This window comes from Aptenodytes patagonicus, chromosome 25, assembly GCF_965638725.1.
Source record: "Aptenodytes patagonicus chromosome 25, bAptPat1.pri.cur, whole genome shotgun sequence".
NCBI lineage: Eukaryota > Metazoa > Chordata > Aves > Sphenisciformes > Spheniscidae > Aptenodytes > Aptenodytes patagonicus.
In genome coordinates this window covers 4,901,487-4,922,848 of record NC_134973.1, presented here as the reverse complement: position 1 = coordinate 4,922,848, position 21,362 = coordinate 4,901,487, and the positions used below count along the sequence as shown (strand labels likewise).

Here is a 21,362-nt window from a genome sequence, read left to right as displayed (position 1 = left end):
TACCTCCCTCCACCCTTCGTACAAGACAGTTTCAGCTACAAATAACTACGGGTTAATAGCGCAGCTCACAACCAGTTGTTACCCTGGTTAATGACTTCTCCCAAAGCACTGAAAGCCACTGGCTTCACCTCAAGCCATTCAAAACTTTACGGTTAACTACTAAGGGCTCCATCCTTCTGAAGCGATGCTTTAATCCACAGGGGCACGCACACACGGAGGCGTGCATCTCGACTTACTTCCCTTACGGTGTCATCAGGAGAGTTTCAAAACAGGTCTAGCACGAGACGCATTTCATTACCTAGAAGCTAGGTAAAGTTATTTCCAGAAATCGCTTTGCTAACTTTTTTCTTGTCTTGGTTGGCCGGAATTTTACCGAGGTGATGGCAAGCTTTGCCATCTGCAAAGGCGGTATCCGGTAGTCCTAGCACACGCTGGAAGATCTGTTTTCTCCTTTATGTTTCAACCGTGCTGAGGGGTTACGTGGAATAAGCTAAACAACAGCAAAAATACTTGACGAAAGAAAACTTACAGTCGCTTGTTGTGCAGCAGGCTGGCGTCTTAATTTTGCTTTGTCAGCTCACGACAGGCCTCTACGCAGTAAAATACAAAGAGGATCCACTCTGGATGCGTCTCTGGATCTATTAGGCAAGTACCAAACTTCTGTACTTCTGGCCAATGTATTTTAGATGTGTTTCACATGGAGTTTTGCCACTAGGTACATCCTCTCTGAGGAGCTGCTTCGGAGGAGATTCGAGTCAGCCCCGACAGCAGATGAACGAGGCAGAACGGAGAAGACAAGGTGATGATAGCTCAGTTTAATGCCAGATGCAGTTTTTTGTCTGAGGAAGAAACTGCAGATAACCAGGGTAAGGAGAACGGAGTGTCAGCATAGCCGAGTCTTAATTTTGACAGAAAGGAAGCTGCCTTTTGGGTTAAAATTTTCATATAGCGAGTAAGTTGTTGGAACAAAACCTACTCGGCTCCTACGGTGAAATGCAAGGGACTAGCTTAGCAGCTCAGGTGACGTTTTGGAAAGGGACAGTCTGCAGTAAGTTTTTAAATTTTTAGTTTCTTCAAAATGTCACTTCCAGACAAATTAATTCAGTAGTTTTCTTCTTCCTTTTAAATTTGAGCTCAAAATGTAAAAATACCTGCCAGAAAATTTTGGGATAAAAGAGACAAAAAGCAATCTCCATTAAACCAGATCCCATTCGTGAAGATCAAATACAGTCAGCATCCTTCTTGACTGCACAGCTGCAGTGAAAAATACTTCTGTCCTAGACCAAATAAGAAAAATTCCAGGTGTTTGACCAATCCACAAAAGTCTTGTTTTAACCCAGACGCCTGCCAGGGTTCCAGCCGGCTCCAGAGCAGGTTCACAGCCACCCTCCTCGGCCGTCTCCAGCGTGCTAAGGCGAGCAGTCAGGCGGACGTTTTCAAGCAGGAAATTCTGGTTCTCGTTCCAGGCAGGAGCCCTCGGCCCGACCGCAGGCACGGCAGCGATCTATCCCCGCGCCCCGCGCGCCCCCGGCACCCCTCCGCGGGCAGCCTCGGTGCTCTTTTTCATGCACCGACTAGCACGCGCCGTCTGCGGCTTCCTGCCCTCCCGTCCCACAGCCAGGACAGGGCCTTGAACAACTCCCAGCGCCGGGCTGGGCGATGGGGCAAGTCACTGTTGCCACATAAAAGGAGTCCTTTGTAGGCAGGATTGCCTGCAGATCAACTAAAGGAATTAGCATTCTACAAGCTGCTAGAAGAAGTAAAATTAAACTTTATTTAAAAATTCTTCTAATATAGAAAACGAGAGGAAACAAAGGCAACAAAGTAAATGCCCCCGGTTCCATCTCATTACATGAGTTACTGTATTTACAGCTTCAGGAAGGAGCACTGGCAGAAGGTACACGTCCTGCTACTTATGGAGAACTACAAACACTTAACAATACATTGTACAAACCTGACATAACATTTAAAGGTTCACTGCAGGAAACAATTAAATACACTTGCTAAGACAGACAGTAGAAGAGCACAGACGGGTGTTATTTCATCCCGATTTCTCCAAGTGTTCTGTACAGCCTGAACTACCGACAAGATTTCCTTCTCACTCACTTCTCACCGCTGTGGCAAGAACTGCCGTACGTTACGGAAACGGGATCATCCAGCGTGGTTCGGAGAGGTCAGTAGTCTCCAAAGTAAAATGGGACGTTACTGAACTCCTTCTATCATAATTTTACTTTCTGGAGAATTTGGAAAAACTGAATAAAATTAAAGCAGTGAAGCAACGTGGAATGCTGAACTCCGTGTGTCCACAGGCAGCATAGCAACTTAAGGCCCTAACGTTTTATCAATGTCAACTTTTGCTTGTGGTGGCACAGTGAGCGCACACATGGGATGGCAGGGGATGAAGTTCATGATTTCTATTTTTTTTTTTTTTTAAATTCCCCAGCTGCCAGGTTGATCTAGATTTCCTGTGTACGTGGGCCTTTCTGATGTTCGTACTGTAGGAAATGGAATACAACAGGCAAACACTTCTTCAGACTGCATTCTCTATACATATATCAGTTTTTACACTATCTACAAAACAGTGATTAGATGCTTCTGTGTAAGATTTTGCTACTCATTTAAAAATACTGGAGAAAAAAAACTGTACAGTTCTCTAAATTACATCTTTAGAAGAATAATTTTTTTAGAAGTTCATAAAAGACTTCATGTTTGTTTCTGTAGAGAATTAAATGATCGGACAAGAAAGATTAGAAATATGTTGTTCAAATCAAGTTAGACAGACCAAGCACTTAACATTATCTGTAAACTGTAAACTTCTAGTTTTCTGTTCAACTTTACATACGCATTCGAAAATTAGGAAGAACTTCAGTTATGAGGTCCTTGTTTTAATCTCTGCTACATACAAAAGATACTGAAAAGCAAAAACTATTAAATAATTTAATATACAAGTGTAGTTAAAAAGCACTGTACATTGTAACAAATGTACATTGAATTTTAGAGATAGAAAATCACCAAGTTATTTTCAAATTTACATGATTTTTGAAATTCTGTGATGGGAAGAGGACTCTGGTAACGGAGCAGAGTTCTGAACGCCACAGGGCTGTGGGTGAGCGCGGCCGAGTGCTGTTCTGCACAAAGGAAAAGCCCAGGTGAAGCCGGCTTGTCACAGGCAGGGAAATCCCAGGTTGCTCCTCCTGGCATTACGAGTTCAGCTACCACATTTGGCAAATGGTTCCTGTTAAAACCTGAGCGCACTTACATCAGAAGCGAGCAGGCAGCCTTTCCCTCAAGTACTTCCTTCCCTCCCGAGAACAGACTGGCAGGGGATCTGAACTACAAAGCAGCCTGGTTCGCACACGAGTACCGACGACGAGAAGCCAGAAAATTGCCACTGCAAATCGCTCTCCTGTAACACAGTCTTCAGCTCTGCAGGTCCCTGAGCAGCAGGATAAGGTCGGGAGATGCAGCTACCTGAACGGGCACCGGTGGACATCTCGCTTGCTGCGGAATGCTTTTCTTAAACTCAGCCCAAACCACAGCTCTCTAGAGTTGGGGTTTTTTTTAACGTTGCCTTATAGAAGCAGCACTTTTTTGGCCAACATGTAAAACAATTTATTATTGTTGCCATGGGCACGTAATCAGTTAAGGAACAGCCTCGGACTGGATGACAGAAGACAAAAAAAGAGAATGCCTGGATTACCTGAATGGGACTCTAGCAGATTTTGAAGTACAGCTTTTTCAGTTACTAGTCATTCCTCAGCTGCCAAGAGCACTGTCAAGAAAATGGCCATTGTATTTAGGCGCTTCAAAACAGGTACCGAGTTCTTGCAACTCGGTGACTTACGGAGGGAACAGCCAAAGAGAGATACCGCTTCCCATACACACACAAAAAAACCAGAGACTTAAAAATAGTCCATGGGGTATCAATATTCCTAAGGTAGGATTTGCCTGATCATTCCTGATCAAAATCCAAGCACGTGACAGCTGTTGAGCTTGTGAAGTTGTTCCGTCTCTAGCAGATGCCTGCGGCACAGCCTGGCTGTCTCAGCCCTGCAGCAGAGCGAGCAGGAACCCACCTCCTCTCGCCACGGACCGGGGCCACACGGGCAGCGCGCTGCCACCGAGGTGCTGGCATGGAGACGGGCTCCCGCCCCCGGTGCTGTGAGCCTGGCAGCTTCCACAGGAATGCCGCAGCAGGCCGGCTGTCAGCTCTGTGATTCCAACGGGGACAGGAGCTGTGCTCGGGACAGACCGCGAGAGCCCGGTGGCAGACACAGAACATGATCTCAAGGAGCAAGTGATGAAGAACAGGGTCCGTCTGCGTGGATTCTCCCTGTATTTTGGTACCTCCAAATACCCTGCACGCTAACTCTCAGATTTCCTTCCTATTTTTTTTTTTCTGGGTTCTAAGGGAGACTGTAAACAGCACTGAATTTTTTTCTTGCGAACCCAGCAATAAGACTCTCTCCCTGTACCAATATTGAGGCTATGTTTTCCCCGTCGGGAGATTTAGCAAGGCCTAAAATATACATGGCTTCTGCAAGAGTAAATGTCTGAGAACGGGATCTAACTCGGCATCGCATGTCCAGTAGAGGAAACAAAATCCTATTTTGGTAATTGGACAAGCACTCATCCCCTTAATATCATTCAGTGGTAAAAACTGAGGGGTTTGAATCACAAAGAGCAAGCGTCTCTGTGAGCTGTTGCTAAGACAGAGGACAAGACTTTGAAAAAGAACGATCATTGGCGGTTGGACTAGATGATCCTTAAGGTCCCTTCCAACCCAAACCATTCTATGATTAAAGACAGATTTCACAGTATTCCTTCTACAATGAAAGTTCTAAAGGTTTGAGGGGGTCAAATATTTCCTATAAATATTCTCCTCCTCCCCCCTCAGAAAAAGAAGCAATCACAGAAGGCCTTACAGAAGTAATTTTTCTAGCAGATTCCTTTTCCCTCCCCCTTTTAAGTTGGGAGATAAATATGCAGAGCTACCAAGAGAGAAAAACGCCTTTATTAAACCCCATGAACCTCACAAGCTTTACATGGCACTACGACGGACTGGCACAGATCCTTGCTATAAAGCTGCTGATGCTTCATGGAATTAACAACTCTCACACTGTTTTCTGCAGAACGAACTTGGGCCTCGTCTCTCCTGTTTTGAGACAGCTGCAGAGGCACAGGCAAATGCAGTGAGAACCCACAGCTGAAGAGTTCAAAAAAACTGAGATAGAACAGGAAAGCTAACACAGAAAAGTTTGGAAATGTTAAGTTTTTGCCAAGGGCAAGGCTATAGTTTAGTTTTTATCATAAGCCTCTGGCTTATATCGGATCTGGGTTTTAACCACCTAGTTTAACTCTGACTTCAATCACTTGTAAAAATCAGTAAGGCACAGATGCTGCCTTCCCTTGGTGAGGCTGCAGTAAAGATGCAAAATGCTGTTTCCCAGGTGCTTGGCCACAGAGGGACTAGACAGGAGGCCAAAACTTTCCTCCTTCTGTACAAATCACGACAAAGTAGCAGAGACGGAGAGAGCTGCGGTTCTGCCTTACCCCGCGCGGGACTGGACATCAGTGCAGGGAGACGGAAGGAAGACCCTCATGGGGACGAAGTGGTGGCACATTGTCACACACTCATGAATCCGGGAGGTGGAACCCGCTCCTCTGACAACAGCGCAAGTCTGCTCCGCTCAGCCTGGAGGCCAGCCCGAGGGTGCTAACACACCCCCAGCTGCAAACACCCCGCCCGTCAGATCTCGCCGATCTCCTCCTTAGCTTCACTGCAAGGCTACGAACAGCACTGGCAACGACTTGCAGACAATGAGAAGGAAAGAGTATTACCTCAGAGACTAGATTTAGAACTTTAGGGCACCCTACAATCAACCATGATTTAATCCAATTATTTCCAGGAGTGGAAGGGCACAGAAAACATTAAAACTGGCATGCATCGTACTCCAGGGAAGGGTTAAGTATTTAGAATACAATTGGTATTCAAGACTGCGCGAGTCCTCCCTCCTCGTTTTCTGTGACAATTTTTAAAAAGTAGGTGTCTAACAATTTAAGGAACAAGTGTCCTTTGGACTAAACCTTAATTCTCAGTAAGAGGAAAGCAGATTAAAACCAGTAGGTATATACACACTAGTTGTATATTCACACACATTATGTAAAAGCAGCTTAAAATGCCCTTCTCACTTTGCAAGTCTATGAAATGTACGTTGTCTTTATGCAATCTGTTTCCTACAAGGCCCTCACTAGAAGAGGAATTCGCTGCCTTTTCTTTGAAGAAAAGATTTTGCATGTATTTTTTCTCCTTTTTTGGCATTTTTTTTTTTTTCTTTTTAAACACACTGTCCTGATAGTTATTCTGTTTCACAGGAGACTGGCCAGGCTGGTGGTGGGTCCGTTCTGTGCCTGGAACTGTACAGGAGGTGGTCCATCTGTCCACTGAAAGATAACAAACAGCATGAAAATCCTACAGCCGCTGCCTGGGGAGGGGAGGAATGGCGGCGAGGCCAGAGGAAGGAGCTCGCCACACAGACGTTCACTACCTTGAGGTAATTAAAAGATTTCATCACGAGAAGTTGCGTATCAGGTTTGACTTTGTTTTACATGCGTGGAGCTCCCGTCCCTTGAACGGTATTTCTTTCGAAGCCACTCCGCATGCCCGTCATTCCAAACCCAGCTGACTCCCGTGCTGAATCCCGGGTCAAGGACAATCAAGTGAAAGCATTTCCTGCTCTTACAGGTAAACGTCTGGACCATCCAAACACGGGAAACCATGACTTGCACAAATGAGGGACCTAACTTTAGATGTGTCTGTTTGAGCCCATTATACACTGCAGCTTGTAGTGTTTCCAGAGCAAGTAAAGCCTCTGGTTCTCACCCGTTTCATTACTAAAATATTTTCCTCGCACATTAGCCAAAATCTTCTAAAATGGGCAGATTTAATATTTGTTTCTTAATCCTCTTCCCCCTCCAGATTTTTAATGCAGCACAGATTATGCAAAAGCCAGCAATGGCAAGCAAAGACAGCGGAGGCTGGAGCACTGGCTCATGTCTCTGTGCCTGGCCCACGATGGAGGCAGGCACCTGGCTGTGGGGGTCTCTCAACACGGGCTGCAGCACCAACACTTTCATTCTCACAAGTCTCAGGATCCCTTTGCAAGTAAAGCCAGCAAATAGCGTCTTCCTATTGGCCTTTTTTCCTCCTTTCTTCTCCCCAAAAGGGAATGTTGGGAAAAAGATGTCGAGTTCACTGCATCTCACATTCCCATTTGGACATTATTTCAGTCCAGAACAGTAAGTTATCTTACGCCCTTGCTGAGTTACAGCTTAGGAAAGCATTCTGTATTTTTAAAACGGTGCTAAAAATGTTTCTGACAGGAAGGACATCAATATTTGAAGTCCAAAGACAGCTGCACCTTAAGGCAATGGCTATACGGACATCAAATGGTATCTTAACTGGAAATTCAGATTTATAGGTAAGTGGAAAAAAAAAACCCTTAGGAATGCTAAAGTATCAATAGAAACTGTATTTGTAGCAGTGTACAACAAAGCATTCCCCAGAGCAAGGCAGACTGGATGACCTAAACATTAAAATTAAAACCTGAGAACATGGTTCCTTTCAAAAGTAATAGTTGTCACCAAAATGAAGTGGCTACCTGCTACAAAAGCCATTTAACACACCTAAGTTCTGGCGTACCACGAAAACACTTCTAAGAAACAAAGACCATACCCACCAAAAAAACTTCGTAAAAGTGAATTAATTGAGTCACACTTCCTTCTCCTGTTATCAGTCCAGTTTAAATTTTAGGAAGTAGACCAAATTTTGGCAACTTGCTGAGAAGCGTGCTCAGCAGAAGAAAGGAATAATAAAGGAAAGCAAAACACATTGTTTTGCCTCAAAAACGCTCGTAACTGCAAGATGAAGACGGCTTACCGTGATTAGATTGTGTTCTGGAAGACTGCATGCTTCAATGTGGTCCTGGAGGAGCTGTTGCGAGAAGTTTTGATGCATCTGTGCTGCCTCGTGTGCATCCATGGCGTTTCCACAGGCTTTGTTCAGGTCTGAAAGACAAGAGCATCGTGTGCCCACCAAGAAACACCGTTTGTACTTGTTTTCAACTGAGCAGCTCTCTTATCTGAAAGGACCGTTCCCTGTATTTGACAAATCCAATAATTGAGTTAAACAGCCAGTATACCTAAGTCATACCACTTCTGAATGAAAACCCCTTTTAAGAGAAGCAGGGGCACATGGGGAACCCGAAGCCTTCCTTTTTCCAATAGTCTTGGCAGCGCGCACTGCAGGATTTAGTGTCATTTTAGCTTCCAACTATTAAAAAAAATAACATTACAGTAGCTGTAAAAGGAGGAAGCAAACTCCTCACGCCAGTAACAGCCCCTGTGCAGTTTGCGTTTCGTCTTTTCAGTTTCCAGCACCATCTAGTGGGAACAGGAGAGACTCGCAGGTTCCTCACTGCAGCTCCACCATTCACCACACAGGTCTCGGAGGTCAAGCAACACTTTCTTTGATGAATCCCTGCTTTTAGGGGGGGGGCTACAGAAGGCTGCTGCTTTGCATACGCCAAAAGCTGATCCTAGCGTCTTGTTTTCTGTGAGGTTTACTCACGGGTATTAGCTCAATTAGATTTAAGACTGGTAACCTACTAAGAATCACACAATTTCAGCTAAAAATTACAAGCAGCACAGCGTGGCAGGGCCTGAGACGCTGCACCTCCTATCGATGAACATGTGGTTGTGTTTTGTTATTCCTCATCAAGCACCTTTTCTTCAAGAGTAGGCAATTAGTTCTATAGAGGAACTATAGAGCTCCTTTTCTCTTAGGAAAACTCAAAGCAGAACAGAAACTGCCTCTCGCTATTCCCAGGCTACTGGATACAACCGGAGGCAACAGCAGCTGAACGCGGGGTGGTGTTTCATCTACAGCGGATTCATCATTGTACTATCGGCATGTTTTGTACGTGAACTACCACTTGGAAATGAATAAGAAAAGTATTTCAATTGCCTGGAGGCGGTTTTGTAGCAAAGGCAACAGCAAAGCAGAAAATAAGCCCGGCCGACAGTGCTCAACGCAGAGCACCATGCTTATAGTAAACATGACAATTTAATACGAATTGAAGCTGCGGGGTAAGTTCTTGGAAAAAGGGTAGAGTTACTGCTTTATTTTCTAGTGAGAGCAAATCAATTGCAGCATTAATGTTGTCGGTCTGCCAAGAAGCTAGTCAATATTTGAACAAAGCATCCTGGGGCCTGTGCAAGTCAGATTAAACAATATTCACGTATGAAGTGATATAATAGTCTCTTACATTTATTAAAGCCCATACACAGAAGCAAAGCCTAAGCGAAACTTAACGAAGTGTTTACTACAACTGGAACTGCAGTCAAAGAAAAGCAGAGCAACAGCAGAATAGATGCTGCAGGGGTGCGAACCGGAGCCCTTTCCACAGGGTCACCAGTTACAGCCCCGGCAGCAGAAACCCGACTGCTGCCTCACACCCGTTACACGGGGATGCTGGAGCTCTCCAGGGCCGCCTCACCCCGGGCATCTTACAGCCCCGACAAAATACCGACTGGGGTGTCCGACCGCAGTGCCAGAGCTGCGGCCAAACAGGATGCCAGCGGGGCTGAAGATCAGTAACGGGAAGAACCATCTTGCACTTCTAGCGGTATTTTGTAAACCCAGGCAGTCTCTCGGCGAGTGCTGGCATTGGCACACACACACACCCCCCCCCCCCATCCCCAGTCTGCAGCAATGGGCTCTTTGCCGCTTTTTTAAAGTACAAGACCTTTTCCTAACTTACCTCTCAACAGAGCTGAAGACCACAGCTGCACAGACATATCTGGTATCTTGCTTGCAAGCTGCATGGCTGGTACTACCATATTATTACTTTCCTGGTGAAGAGCAGATATCAAAATAAAATGGGTATTTTTTTTTCCCCCCCTTGCAGATACACATTACCTAGAGATGTTAAATTTGTGACGAAAAATTTGTCTAATTGCTGCCATGTCCTAGCTAGGACATGGAAGTGCTTAATGGGACAATAACCCAAACGCACCATCTAAAGCTGCCTAGAATTTTGCTCTGGCCTAGGAATTATAATTACGGTGTCTATGTTGTGCAAGATAATAGCAATATTTCATGCATTCTGGCATATGGTGAGAATTAAGGAGCTTGTACCCACAATTCCTTCCAAAACAATCCAGTTGAATGATGTTATTTGTCCTTTATTCAGCTCCTTTTTTCAAGTGATTTCAGGCATTATAAAACACACACTTCTAGAACAGACTTCAAACACTACTACTTCGTTAAAGTGTTATTAAGCATGCAAATTACAGCTACAGAATTATGTAAGTCAATAAGCTGCCAACTTTTAGTGGGATACCAATAAACAAGCATTCTTAAAATAAGATTAATTTCACAAAGTGTCCTGATTTTCTTTGGCAAATGACAAGTCAAACATTTACACAGTAATACCAGACAGTGAAGGCTTACCCTGTGATTCCCTAACACATAGAATATATGACCCAGGAGTACGAGAGAACATGCTGTTAATCGATTCAAGTCTTCTGCATTTGACATTTTCAGCGTCTCTCGCAGAAATCGTCTACCAAAACAGAGCAAAAAAAGTGTTTTAAAAACTCCACTTTCCCTCCAGTATGTAAGAAACATCATTAAGAACCGAATTAATCCAATCAGTAAATATTAGCACTTCGGAATGTGTGCTGCAGGTGACCTTAAACAAAGCACTTAATTCCCAAACCTCACCTTTCATTTAGCAAAAATGACTATAATACAGGTCCTCCTCTGAAAAGCTTTTGTTTCAGATGTGCCACCGCAGACACTGCACAAGTCGTGTTATTAGCATTCAGAACTAGAGAGATCTAAACCAAACAGCTTCATGGTATTTTCCCCCGAAGTAAAAACCAGAATGTTGACTAAATCCACAGGGAGAAGATCTAGCAGGTTTGAAAGCAAGGCCTCAGGCTTTTCATTTTTATCTTGAAAAGCTCGATTTAGTTTCTCCTTCCCCCCTCCCCACCTTCCAAGTGCACCGATTTATACTCACTTTGCCTCATTGTATCTTCCTTGAAAGAAGGAGAACAGACCTCGGATGTAGAAAGCTGCTGCTCGAAGACAGTGAGAGCTACGGACAAAGCAAGGCATTGAAATCCAGGCATTGTGCAGTGATTCAATGCACTACAGACAGATTTCTAGGAATTTGCCTAATAATCAAATCTCCAAACAAAACATTATATTTAATGCGTGGTCAGAACTTCTGCCTTGAAAAGAAGTTGATTATTTTGTTTTCTTTTAAAAAAAGCCTGCTACAAATCCAGTATTACCATCCCCAATGCAACATCAGCACGTAGATAGTTTCTGGAATTCTCACCTCACAGGAAAATTATGGTCTGGATTTATCCTTTCCAATAAGCTGTAAAGCTACAAAGTGGGAGGGGAAAAGAAAGATAATCAGCATTTCTCACATATACAGGCTTACAGTACTGACAGCAAGTGTTTTTATAGGAAGGGCACATCGAATCAAAATGGCGCCAGTCACCACAAACACACTCAGGTTTACTCGTACCGGTTAGATCATAGCACAAACATTCCAACATTAGGCGTTTTCATGCCCATTTTGATCCTAATATCAAGTTTTATACAAAATATGCTTTCTCTGACTTTACAGAACTTTCTATACAACGTTAGTATTTCCTCAGAAAACTTTTAGCTGTCGTATCTAACTGAGCTGTTCAAGACCCAAATGGATGCTGTATCAGATCTGCTATTTGATTAAAACCAGAAATCAACTAAGCAAAAAAAAAAGTCAACTTTTAAAATCATTGTTAAAAAGCTTAGAGAGCAAAAATAAAGTACTGTGTGCTTGGTGAAAAAGTTCATTTACAGCCTCTTCACAAGAAACCGGCAAGCACGTCTCCGAGAAGTTACTGCCGAGGGATCAGACACGTCACTGAAAGAGCGCGCACAGCTGAATTTCTGTACTAATACTGCTTCAGGCACACCGCTGAAGCAAAATGAAGACAGACGTGCACATACCTATTTCTGGACGTTTAGTTAAACCTTTCTAGGTTTTATGTAATCTAATAAAACCCCTAAACAGATGGAAACTGAAGCAAACAGGTTGAATGAGTCAAGATGACAGTTAACCACGCACTTCACGCTGGGAAGCTTGCCCTCCCAGTGCTGGAGCGAATTCTGTGTACGGTCCAGAATACTCTGCTTCGGTGGTTTGCAGCTAGGCCAGCTGATACCACTGGTTCTTTACCGCTAATTGACACTACCCTGATTAAGGAGTTGCCTGGCTGCCAGACAAGGCACTGCTTTGCAAAAATGCTCAGGAGAAAAAAAAGAGCAGTCCAAGCACAGTAGCTGTTTTCTCTCCGAGAAAGTTCTGACTTTTAGAACGACAGTCAGGAACCAGCTTACCTCTTGATGCCGGTTGCCTTCCCTGATGTACACGCTGGCTAAGTTTGTCACAATAAATGCCCACAGTTCTTGATGTGTAGTGAGCTAAAATAAACAAGATACCAACAGCACAGTCAAATACTTCGGCATCTAACCCAGAATTTGTTCACCCCATATAAGTCACAGATTTGGCGTCTGATATTTTGCTATTAATAAATCCTCCTGACCCGAACTGTGATCAGCGTAGAAAAAAAATGAACTAGTGCAACTACTATAGATGATCTCCAGATTTCCCTTCCAACCTCAACTGTTCGGTGACCCACACAACAATTGCAACAAGCCCGTTTCCACATTGAACATCCACAGCAAATAGTTTGGGAAGAAAACCTTACCCTCAGTGCTGTAGTAAACTGTGCTTCTGCATTGTCCATGCAATTAACAGAAATGCAGTAGAGCCCCTGTAGAAGACATGGTATTTCTAAGGTAACGCATAATACAATCATAGCAAGCCGAGAATGCAAAGAGAGGCACGCACAAAACCACACAAGTCTCGGGATATTAGCAGGAAAAAAGGTAACCACAAGCCTTGGTTTTGCTTGGCTCTGGGAAAAGTAAGCAACTTCTACACAAAGTCCTTCAAAATAGCACGTTCCTGTAAAAAACGCCCCACTTAGATAAGAAAACCCTCTTAATTTCTTGTAATACTCAAACAGCGACGCTACATAAATTCCTCCCCTTACACAGTTCCCACACCACGCTGTCTCAAACGCGCACAGTATAAATCTCGCGTATTTACCTTGCATACTACCTATCACGCTACACGTCACTTATTTTAAAAAGGGATTTAAGCCTTTGACGGGCTTAAATAACACGGGGTGTGAGTCCCCCCAGCAGGACTGGCAATCGGTAACGCAGACCCCATTACTCAGCAGGAAATCTTGCTGTCTGCCTCACTACGTTCTCATTAGTTACTGGTGATGAGCGCGAGTCTCGGGTAGGGTCTTCCAAAGAGTTAAAAGCTTACTGCTGATCACAGACACTTACTAATAGAGTGTGCAGCTGGGCAGCGTGATTAGAAAACAGTCTGGGAGACTGCTGGCAGAGCTGACAGACTTGTGAAATCTGTTAGGAAAAAAAAAAATAGTATTTTAAGATATTTTTTCTCCGTTTCATTTTATGCTCTAAATCCATCTACTCGCATCATACATGTCGTTCAGTGCGTTTCAGTGATTGGTTCAAGAATCCTAAGTCATGCTCCTAGGTAAAAGCGGAGGCTAGACTTGCCTCAAGCCAAGGTACACGCGCTGCTCCACACACACTCCTCCCACAGACGCACGCTCAAACTGGTTTTGAAGTATTTGCTTTGCAGCAGCTCCACCATATGGTGGCACCACCTGCAAACCAAGTCACAGATCTCTTCTGACACGCTCAGAATTCGAGTTGGCACGCAACAGAAAAACTGGAATCAAAATCTTCCACGGGGTATGTGCTTGTGATGAGTTTTATGAGCCAGAACCAATGACACTTCTTCTAACAGGCTAAATTTCCCCCCCACCCCCCCGAGCACACTCATGAGAAGGCTGGCGGCAGAGGATGCGATGATACAGCAGCGTGTCCTATAAATAAGGGATGGATGAGCAGGAATTAAAAATGACTAAGAATGGGAAAAAAGCACGGTTCTTTCCTGCGTTAGAGGAAGGCTGTCCCCCCTCTTCCTTCCCCCTAAACTAGGTAAGAGGAAGAAAGGACAGAAAGGCGGGGAACCTTAAAAATTGGGAAATACTTGGACAAGACAGGAACGCTAACAGGAAGAGTAAGAGCCACTCTCAGTCATGGATCTGAGGGAAAGGGAAGAGGCACCAGAATTAGACTGAGAAGTACCAGGAAGGTGTCAGTTTTAGCCACTGATCAATTACTGTTGGCTCCATGAGCAACTCCAAAGTGTTCTTAAATAAAATACTTAAGAGGAGGCTAATTCCATGGCTTCAGAGTTGCGGTATCCTGAGCACCGTCAGGCCTGACTGTATCTGTTAGTTCCAGCAGTCAGCACTGCCGCAATCCCCGTCTCAGCCCAAGTATCTTCCTCAAAACTGAAATTCCCGTATTTTAAGTTATCACTGCATCCATCCACAACACGGGAAATGATCAAAACCCATTTTTACCTCCTGCAATGCTGTGGCTTTGTGTCCCGTGACAAGCCGACACATGATAATGTGTTCCAACAAAATAACTTGGAAAGATGACAAGATAGGACTGCAGTCCAACACTGGAGAGGGAAAAGTAATTCAGTAAGTGAAGTTAAGACAATATTAACATCCTAAGCACGCAGCCTCCCCCGCGCCTAGCCAGCCTCCTCAATCGCAGGTGGTCCAGCAAGGCTTCAACACAAAGATTCCTTTGTGGAAATCTAGAGAGTGATGTCTTTGGCTGGGCCACCTGGTGTCAGGAGAGTCAGCGTACCGCCCGGCTCTTCTTCCACGTGCCACGGGAAGGATGGCACCGGTTTAAAAAACAAAAAAAACCCCACCAAACCCACGATGCCTGAACCGTCGGGAGCGGGAGTCTGAGCACCAGTTAAGGAAAAACTCCCTGGGAACACATGCTCGTTTTAGAGAATGAAAAGCTTGGATAACCAAATACACGGACAATCAGAAAGGCAGCATGAAAGTGCACGTATTTACAGCCCCATTTACTGAGTTACGATAAACCCCCCCAAACCTTGATTTCTGTGTTTAAATTAACTATCCAGTTTTAAAACAGAGCAAAGTTCTCAGATGTGGCAGAAACAGACTGACAGCAGGCTGTCCCAGGGAGCTGAATAAGGTTGCTGTGGTTTTGTTTTTTAATCTAAATTAGCAACAAGTAATGGAATCTTGCGGCATCAGCTAAATTATAATCCTTATCCTTACTTTTTAGCTTCTCTAGCTGCATGAGTGCTTTGTCTGTGTACTTCTGAGCCTTCTCCAGGTACCCTGCCTGCATGGAATGCATCACTGTCACCTGCCGGAAAACACAGGAAAGATTACCAAAAATTATCTTTGCACAGAGGAAAGGTCTGGGAGTTCACACAACTCCTCAGTTATCAGCTTTTTAAACTAAATTTTGACATCATTCAGGAGCATAACAATATTCAAGAAGTGGGGCAACCAGTTTCAGGAATTTGAAGTCAAGATTGTCACTCTGTTGGTAAAAATAAGCCAACAGAGCTCTACTTCGTATGAGTTAATTGATTCTATTTGGCTTGGATATTAATAAAATTACATTCCGGTGTCCAGACTTCTTGCACAGTCTCTTCAAACGCTGACATCACTGAGAGCAATAGTCTCAGAGGTGCTGTGGCAGAATTAAGCTGTCAGTGTAACGTAAAGCAGCATATGGTCTGCAGAATCTATCGCTGCTGGCTCCAAGCAATTTTTAACCAATTCCTCATTAATTAGCAATATACATTAAGTAAAAAAAGAGCTTCTCACCAAGTAGACAAGCACACACATGTGTTCCTTGGGCAGCCAGTGAAAGAGATCAGCGGGGTTGCTGGGCAGAATTTCATCATCGTGCAGCGTGGAGATGGTCTGGATGCACTGCTGAAGCTGTTTCAGGCACGGCTTCACACTCTTCACCTGCGGAAGATGACTCACATCAGACATAGCTGCCGCAGCCCAGATGCTTGAACATTTACTTAGTTGGGAAAACTTGCCAGGCAATAAATAATCCCCACATTCAGGAAATTAGTTCATGCATAAATCACAACACTAGCATGACAGAACAGCGACTACTTTAGGCCCGTTCCAGGATTAACAACAATCAGCCCTTCATATCTGCATATACGACCAACACTCAATGTTTTTCAAAATTATACACAAAGCCCGTTATCTCCATCAACATTATATGGAAGCGAGAGTGGCCACCATGGTTATAAGCGTATCACAGCAAACCTTTCCTCGGGGAAGAAGAAATGAATGTAATTTCTTCACTCCTCATTTCATTTGTGATTAAAATCTATAGAAATTAAGTTTCATTAACCAAAAGCACGGTGCAGCAAAAAAAAAAAAGTCCCCCCAAATACACCTCAGTGTAACAATTAGCTGCTTCTGAGGCAGTGCTCTTTTTCCCCCGTTCTCACATGGGAACTGTAAGAAGCACAACTCGCACGTACCTGCCCAGCATCCAGGTAATGCGTGACCTGCAGGACTAAGAAGAATACACGTAACGACTCTTTCTGGATGGGGTTTCCTTGCCAGTTTTCAACTATCTGCCCGCAAAGGGTAAGGAGAGGGTGCACCTCCTGCAGCTTTCGTTCCATTAGAAGGAGCTACAATTTTAAATAAAGATTCATTATTTTTGTGCTAAGCAGTTTAAACACTCAGAGAACCACAGCAGAGCCCCAGGTACGTTCATCTATTGTTTAAAACAAAAACAGACTCCAAGATATCTTACTGCAAGAGCACCAGCCTTTTCACATGACCAGATTTTTCATCCCTGATTACAAGGGCTCCAGTGACAATTTGCAGTTATCCTTTTTCCTTCCAGAAAATTATTTGCCATAATTAGTAAAGGAGAAAAAAAGCCAGACCTATTCACAAGAATTTCACAAGAATCCTGCAGACTTAAGGCTTATCCCAGGCATGTTTTAATACTGTGCTTGCTCACATGAATAAAACAATATATAAAGCACAGATGAGCATGCAAGACACCTTAAAACAAATAACCTATGTTCAGGCAGGTTATATTACATTGCTCCGTAACTTGCATTACACTAGTTAAACAAGGAAATAGTTTATTTAAAAAGTACATCCAACTTACCATCCCCTTGCTTAGCAGAAAGAGTGCTCTGAAACGAAACAAAATGATGCCACACTCAAAAAAGTTACCCAAACCACAACGGTACATAAAAACCCTGGGGGGGGGGGTGGAAATCTGCCATTCTCTCCCTCAAAGACAATAGACAGTACAGGATTAAGGAACCTGCCGCAGAAAGCACATTTAAAAGCTAGATGGAACAGTCCAACCGTAGCACCAGGAATCGAAATCCCAGCCTCTCAGGTTTGTATCTAAGCTTTGGACGGTTCCAGTTACAACAGCTTCTGAGGCCAAAACAGGCTACTGGGAAAACTTGCCGATAAAGACAATAAAGAAAATTCATTTTGAAAAAAGACTCTCCAGAGTCTTAGTGGACATTATTGGTTTTAACAGAAAAAGAAAAGACCTGCAGAAACTCTCAGATCTAAGAGAACACTCAGAAATATTGGTTTGCCTGTAAAACCCACGTAGCAATCACATCTCTAAATAAAACTAGAACATCTCTAAATAAAATGTAGAGGAAACCAAAATATTTTCTGTGGGAAGGGAAAAAGGGCTAGGGAACTCACCTGGTATACTCTGATCCTACCACCCGAGCGTATTCTGCTCCAACTCCGAGAAGGTCACATGCAGATACTAAATCTTTTTCAAGTGTATGTAGTTGCTGAAATAAAAAAAAAAAGGCCCTAAGAGATCAGCATTTTCTTTGTGAACCTAATTAGCAATTTTTAAAAATGTAATTACTCCTGTGCTTTACGTGACAAGTGCTAAACTGGTACTCGCTAAATCTATCATCTGATTTTAGACACATTTTCCAGGAACACCTGGCATTCTCCAAAAAAAAAAAAAGTCCGTAACATTTCAAAGAAAATTTCTCAGCCCAGTTTCATACCACGCAAAGCTGTTGTAATTCGTTAAGATCATGTGCAGATCAGATCCCAGCAGCTCCAATATAACCGTGGACCGTTACATTGGAGTAACTGGAACAAGAGAGCGTGTTTTTCAGCAAGAAGAGCAGAGAAAGTCTGCAAGGTATGCCTCAGGTGACGGGGAGAGGATGATCAGCCGCCAGAGCACCTCTCACTCCCTCCTGCCTGCCGCCTTTTGTACCGTCTCCAAACGCAGGTAGAAAGCCGCACAGTTGTAGAAGAACAGGCACCAAGGCGATGAGACACATGGGCCTCTGTGGTCAAGCAAGAACCAGAAAGGAAATACCACACAGAAGAGAATCAGCAAAGAATGCCAAGCTTCGAGGAAGGATCCTCTTTGGAGGGAGGCACTGAGAAAAACGCTTAAGCTTCTTGTGAGTACTCAGGCATTAACTCATTGCAAAGTAAACATTTGTCCTTTAATCGATAGGAAAGTAAGGCTCTCCACAATTCACTGTTCCTAAACTACACAAAGGAGCTTGGCAATTCCTTTTAAAGGGAGCTGGTCTGCTTGTTTAAGCTCATCAGGACAGGGGAAAAAGACAAGCACAGGTGACTATTAAGACAGTCTTCAAAGATAAAATTGCTTCCTAACGAGCCCTCTGCTGCAGAGTACCTGTACAGAGCAATTAACTCCCTCAACTCTCGCGTTAAACACCTCGAGGTTCTTTAGGACCAGAGAAGAGGTGTAACCTGGAAAAATAGGGGGAGTTCTTCAGCAATAATCTGCTCTTCCCGCTGAGCAGTTAACTTTCTGGATATGCTCCCCACCTAATGCACTGGATCACTCAGGAAAATCAGCGCTTGAGGAGTAGTGACACAGCTGAAGACTAACAAACCTTAAACACTGCAAATTCCAACACGCACCAGTTTATTCCCAGAAGTGAAGACGGTCTGACCTGTGCAGCTGAAGCCACACTTAGAGCATATTACAGAACAGGAAGAGTAACGTTGCTTGGAGGCCTTTGCACCAGCTGCTTCTCCCGCCCCAGTTCTGCTCTGTCTGCTAATTAGGTTGAAAATAATCAAACAAACACTTCAGGCTGGCAAGCTCCAATTCCAGCAGGCTTTAAGAGGACATTTGCCCTTACTGCAAGCCATAAGGTGGATTTTATTTCGCTCTGTCTCTAAAGTTGCATGTTACTAGTGCCCACAGGATGATCCTTGCTGCTTTCTTCCCTCAAAAGTGGGCCTCGATCCCATCCGTAGCCTACCAATGTATCATTATTTTATAGCATGAGCTTTTCTTCTTTTGTCTCTCCATTAGCAGCACTCATTGGGGGTGGGGGGAAGGCATCCAAGCTCTTTTTAAGAAGAATACAGATATTTTCTAGCGGTTTTTTTACAATCACAGTGCAACAGTAACATGGCTATCAATACAAATCACTTACTGCAAGTTGAAAAAGCAATCTACAGTGCCAGTACGGAGTCTGCTGTGAAATCTGAATGGCTTTGCGTAACAGAGGTTTTGCTGTATCCACTGAATTCTGAAACAGAAACAGGCACCCTAGTCAACATAAAAAACAGGCTGCCGGGAACCTCATCGCTAACAATAACAACTTTTAAACTGGTTATATTCTGTGCTGATCCCCCATTAACGTCTCACAGGTCAGGAACCTTAAAGCATGAAAAACAATAAAAACAAGTGTTTTAACAGGCAGGCCCATACATCTAACACTCGACTCAAAGCCTGTTCAAAGGTATTAGCTATTTAACTCCTTTGGCCACTATTCTAATGTGCATTTTTTCCTGCATGTGAGAGAAAAGGCAAACATTTGCTTTAGAGAAAGTAAAGACTAGTTAAGGCTTTTCCGGAGAAAAAGAATAAAAATAGCCTAGGAACACAACAAAAGCCCGAGGAAAACCATCTACTTCCCTCCCTCCCCCGAAATTAGCCTGTCTTTGTCTAAGTGAGGGCTAAAGAAATACTTTGGCCAAGTAAACTTCCTTTGCTGTGGAAGACCCGCATTGCAATTCCAGCAGCAACTTTCACGGTAAGAAAGACCAAAAGTCTTTCAGGCTTACGCTTTAGTACTCTGTATTTACACTACAGAGTAGCGTAGCAGACCTCTGAAAATGTCATGAATCTTATTAATAACAATATGCTACTTGAAGACCGACGACACTCAAATTAAATGCAGCCCTGCAGCCCCAGGACAACCGACAATTCCTGAAGTAGTCTCGGTGCACTCACCTCCTGACAATACAGTTCGGACAGAAGGCTGGCTGCCTCAAACTTAACGTCTTCAAACTGGGGAATCTAGCGGCATCAGAGTTAAGTAAATACTAAACACCGGCTGGAACACAGCAACACTCCAACATCCAAAAAACCCTTTACAGAACATACGTGTTCGGAAAGCGGCCCGCAACCACAGAAGTAGATTAAAAATACCAGCTAAAACCCCGTCCCCAGGGCCAGGCTCTCTCTGCGGAGGTGTTTTGTTATCGGAGCCCTCGCTGCAGGAGCGAGGCGGCCGGGCAGCGACGCTCCCCGCCCGGGCGGCCAGGAAAAGGATACTTGCTGGGATATCAACCACTGCAAGAGAAGACAGCGGGTTAGTCTGCAACCACCACAAGCCGGCCCCGCTGACAGGCCCGCGTCCCCCCGCCCCAGCCGCCCTCCCCGGGGCTCACCGCCTTCTCCAGGTGCCCGCGGGCCTGGTCGCCGTTGCGGGTGTGGTGGTAGAGGACGGAGCCGAGCTGGAGATGGGTGCGGGCCTCCATGCGGGCCGGGGGCTTGCGGGGCAGCACGGCCTGCAGGCAGTGCACGCAGAGCCGCACCTTGGGCGGGCTCGACGTGCGGAAGTGCTCGGCCAGGCCCAGCAGCGCCAGGTACCACGACTCCCCGCCGGCCGCGCCGCCGCCCGACCCCGACCCCGGTGCGGGCCCAGCGCCGCCGCCGCCACCGCCGCCGCCGCCACTGCCGCCGCCGCCTCCGCCTCCTCCCCCGCCGCCGGCCCCTCCACCGCCTCCGCCGCCCGCCTCCCCAGAGCCCGCCGCGCCACCCGCCGCCGGCTGCGACTGCTGCTGAGGCGGCGGTTGCTGCTGAGGGGCCGCGCCGGCCGCCGAGCCCGACGCGCCCGCCGCCACCGCCGCCATCTCAGGGCCGCCGCGACAACACGGGCGGGAGGGGAGGGGCGGGGGCGAGGAGCGGCGCGCGGGGGCCGACGGGATATGGAGTCCGCCCCGCC

The 21,362-nt window shown here is 45.1% G+C and overlaps 1 protein-coding gene across 1 annotated transcript; it reads right to left on the bottom strand.

The window, feature by feature from the left end:
- Window positions 1-1,751: 1,751 nt before the first annotated feature.
- MAU2 (MAU2 sister chromatid cohesion factor) lies at window positions 1,752-21,270 on the bottom strand. Its single transcript, XM_076359690.1, has 20 exons — window positions 21,194-21,270; window positions 20,806-21,091; window positions 20,690-20,707; window positions 20,366-20,431; window positions 19,563-19,658; window positions 17,812-17,906; window positions 17,246-17,273; window positions 16,599-16,754; window positions 15,916-16,062; window positions 15,355-15,445; window positions 14,608-14,711; window positions 13,490-13,567; window positions 12,838-12,903; window positions 12,467-12,550; window positions 11,412-11,461; window positions 11,088-11,165; window positions 10,514-10,625; window positions 9,822-9,912; window positions 7,940-8,067; window positions 1,752-6,444 (listed from the first exon to the last, which is right to left on the bottom strand). The coding sequence occupies exons 1-20, from the start codon at window positions 21,268-21,270 to the stop codon at window positions 6,370-6,372; spliced, it is 1,926 nt and encodes a 641-aa protein (XP_076215805.1). The 3' UTR covers window positions 1,752-6,369.
- Window positions 21,271-21,362: the final 92 nt, after the last annotated feature.

Excerpts from the sequence above, each read along its gene's own strand:
- MAU2 (XM_076359690.1), bottom strand. The coding sequence starts at position 21,270 with ATGGCGGCGGTGGCGGCGGGCGCGTCGGGCTCGGCGGCCGGCGCGGCC. Across the intron at positions 19,659-20,365 it reads CCGAACTGTATTGTCAGGAG|AATTCAGTGGATACAGCAAA; the intron begins GTGAGTGCACCG and ends TTTCTGTTTCAG. Across the intron at positions 9,913-10,513 it reads ATGTGTTAGGGAATCACAGG|GAAAGTAATAATATGGTAGT; the intron begins GTAAGCCTTCAC and ends GCTCTTCACCAG.